Source organism: Lycium barbarum, chromosome 10, assembly GCF_019175385.1.
Source record: "Lycium barbarum isolate Lr01 chromosome 10, ASM1917538v2, whole genome shotgun sequence".
Taxonomy (NCBI): Eukaryota; Viridiplantae; Streptophyta; class Magnoliopsida; order Solanales; family Solanaceae; genus Lycium; species Lycium barbarum.
In genome coordinates, this window is record NC_083346.1 from 8,375,646 (window position 1) to 8,378,789 (window position 3,144).

General features: G+C 31.2%; 1 protein-coding gene across 1 annotated transcript; it reads left to right on the top strand.

The window, feature by feature from the left end:
- Positions 1 to 234: 234 nt before the first annotated feature.
- On the top strand, positions 235 to 2,677 carry LOC132613725 (uncharacterized). The gene is made up of 6 exons (XM_060327919.1): positions 235 to 654; positions 735 to 979; positions 1,322 to 1,531; positions 1,623 to 1,715; positions 1,803 to 2,357; positions 2,508 to 2,677. The coding sequence occupies exons 1-5, from the start codon at positions 324 to 326 to the stop codon at positions 1,944 to 1,946; spliced, it is 1,023 nt and encodes a 340-aa protein (XP_060183902.1). The 5' UTR covers positions 235 to 323; the 3' UTR covers positions 1,947 to 2,357; positions 2,508 to 2,677.
- The last annotated feature ends 467 nt before the right edge of the window (positions 2,678 to 3,144 follow it).

The following is a 3,144-nucleotide window of genomic DNA, read 5'->3' on the forward strand; positions in this document are numbered from 1 at the left end:
CTCCTAAAAGTGCTCAAACAGCGCCGGTTAAAGAAAATTTGCCCACACAACATGTTGAAGAACTTGTTTATCCGGGTACAAATTGAATTCATTATTATTATTATTATTATTATTATTATTATTATTATTATTATTATTATTATTATTCCTTTCAATTAGATGAATTTGCGTTTTGTTTAATCATATATAGCTAACTCATGTTCAATAATTTTGTAGGAAGTGTGGACACGCTAAGTGAGATTGAAATTAGCTACCATTATGGTGGTTATTTTGTATTCTCGCCTTCTAGAAAATATGTAAACGGGAATTTGATAAAAACAAACATGGACATTGATTTTATTAGTTACTTTGATTTATTGGCTGATTTAAAAAAGAATTGCAACTTCGATGTTTTTGAGGGAGATAAGTTCTTTTATCTGAGAGGTGATAGAGTTGTTAGTGATTACGAAGGGTTAGTCGAATGTCGTGATGATTCGGATGTTAGGAACATGCTAGTTAGTTATAAAAGGCATAAGGAGAAGTCTATCGAGATTTATGCGCTATCAAAAGATTGTGATATTTTTATGAGTACCGAAGAAAATAGTTCTAGAGAAAATGCATCAGAAGAGGTCAATGAAGTATTTGTGGAAGAGCTCGAATCAGCAAATTCAACAGGTACCTTTTATTTTTTATTGATTTTTTTTGCTTCTATCAATATTTTTACTTGACGTTATCTATTTAATCTTCAATTTTAGGCTCAAACGTTGTGAAAAGAAAAACTAGAGGGCCTACCCGATGCATAAAAATAATCAACTTACAGGAGGGTGAAAAATTGCCTGTAGAATTTGATGATGATGATCAAGCTATTGGCAAGAATGCAACTCAATTTACTTGGTTTTTGGGGCAAACAGTTAGAAATCGAATTTGTTGCCCCTTAAAAGTAAGTGGTTGGAAAGAGATTGAGGAAGAAAAGATCGACCATATGTGGGACATCATCTTGGTAAGAAATAAAATTTATATTTTTTCTTTAATTTTTTATGGTTGATAGTTGTTAGAACATGCCACTTATTAGTTGCCATGTTCGTTGTTGTTGAATGTTTTACTGATTCAACAATGAAAATGGTATTTGCTATATCCTCATGTGTGGTGAGAAGTAGAATTGCAGTAGAGCAGGATAGTTGAATGATTTCGCAAGTATAACATACACTTGATAAACATTTGGCAAATTGGCAAAGCCGACAGTTCTAAAAGCAAGGAATGTTTATGACATAATATTAGCGAATCCCAGAGGTAAGTCTATATGGTGTTCCCAGAGATTACTAAAATTGTATTTTTTTTATAGGAAAAATTTAATTTCGATGTTTCTGAGGGAAGAAAAGGCGCAATTCTTGGTCATATGAGTGACATCTACAGAGGTTATAGGCACAAGATGAAAAGCAGGTATTTCGATTCAAAGACAACTTATCAACTTTGCTTGCGAAACAAGCCTAAACTTGTTAACGCTGATGAATGGAAATATTTGGTCAACCTTTGGAGTGATGCTGACTTTCAGGTATTTGAATTAATTAGTTTACTGTTTTTTAAATTATTTTGTGGTATAGAAACTAATATTAATTATTGTTTGTTTATCAACTTTTGTTCAGAAAAAAAGCATGCAGAACAAGACGAATAGATCGAAACGTTCATTGCCTCCATATATTGGAACTAAAAGCTATGTGAGACTTAGACACGAAATGGTACACATCTAATATTTAGAACAAAGTTAGAAAAATCATATTTCATTATCAAAATTTAACTAATGATAATGATTATTATTTTCACAGGCGGAGAAAAAAGATGGAAAAACTCCTTCTCGTGTTGAAGTTTTCATGGAATCTCGCAAGAGAAAAAAAGGAAAACAAGTTGATGCTTTTCAACAAGATGCTATTGTAATTTCAACGTGTTGGCTTTCCTCTTTATCTCCTTAAAATATATATATGCATAGATGTTTGATTGACTTTTTTTTATTGTAGGATCAATTTGGCCAATTTAAAAAGCAGCAAGAAAAAGGAGAAATTTCTTTAAATGATGATGATATCTTTGAAAAAGTACTTGGGGCAGAAAAAAATGGATATCTTCGTGCATATGGCCCAGGAAAAAATATTAGTGAATATTTCGGGGGTAGACCAACGAAGGTACAACTCATAAAGCAATTAGAATCGACAAGAAAAGAATCGAACGAGCGTGTGGAAGAAGTTAAAAGGGAAGCTAAGGAGCAAATTGAAGAAATGAAGAAAGAAACGGATAATAGGATAGCAAAGTTGGAGAAACAATGGGCAGCAAAATTTCAAATGTTGGTTGCAGCTCAAGGCCGACAATCAAATTATGCAAATCTAACCGTAAGTAGCTTATTTTTATATTTTAATATTACTAATCCAATAAATATGTGATCTCTTTATAAAATATTCATATTAAGAAACAAAGCTTAATTTTTAAACGAATACTTTATTGTATCATTTTTTTATTTGTTTTCTTAATTGTTATTGCAGCTTGCGGAGTAGTATGGAAGCATCAAAATCGATGGGGACATGAAGAATTATTTTTTTCTCTTGCAAAAGTATATTGATATGTTTGAATAAAGTGATGTTTCACTATTTTGGATGACATTGTTGAACCTTTGTTACATCTTTTTTCTAATGTATTGCATTTATACACGATTGAAGACATATTGCTACGATATTGTCTATAAATTTCATGTTGAAAATGAATTCTCAGCTACATTATATTGGCTAACAATGTCGTGGCAAATATTTCAATTAGTAGCTATGAAATTTTTGGATTCGTAGCTAAACGTACATATAATTGCCACACAAATGAGAATATGGATGCACATTTTTATTTCCGTAGCAAATGAAAAAAATCTTTTGCTACAATTTTGTCTCTTGTGACAAAAAGTATACACTTTTAGCTATGAACTTTTGAGTTTATAGCTAGACATATACTCCTAACATTGCTACAAATTTACAATTTTCGTAGCAAATGAAGGTTTTTTTTAGCTATAATGCTATTTATTTCATAGCTAAAGGTACGGCTTCATAGCTACAATATGCTAATATTTGTGGCAAATACTTTAACTCATAGCTATGAATTGTTTAGTTCGTAACTAAATATGACTGCTATTGCCAC

What these genes read in the sequence shown, in the direction of transcription:
- LOC132613725 (XM_060327919.1), top strand. Translation starts at nt 324, where the DNA reads ATGGACATTGATTTTATTAGTTACTTTGATTTATTGGCTGATTTAAAA. An exon ending in GGAGTGATGCTGACTTTCAG is followed by an intron (nt 1,532 to 1,622) that starts GTATTTGAATTA and finishes ACTTTTGTTCAG; the next exon opens with AAAAAAAGCATGCAGAACAA. An exon ending in TGAGACTTAGACACGAAATG is followed by an intron (nt 1,716 to 1,802) that starts GTACACATCTAA and finishes TTATTTTCACAG; the next exon opens with GCGGAGAAAAAAGATGGAAA.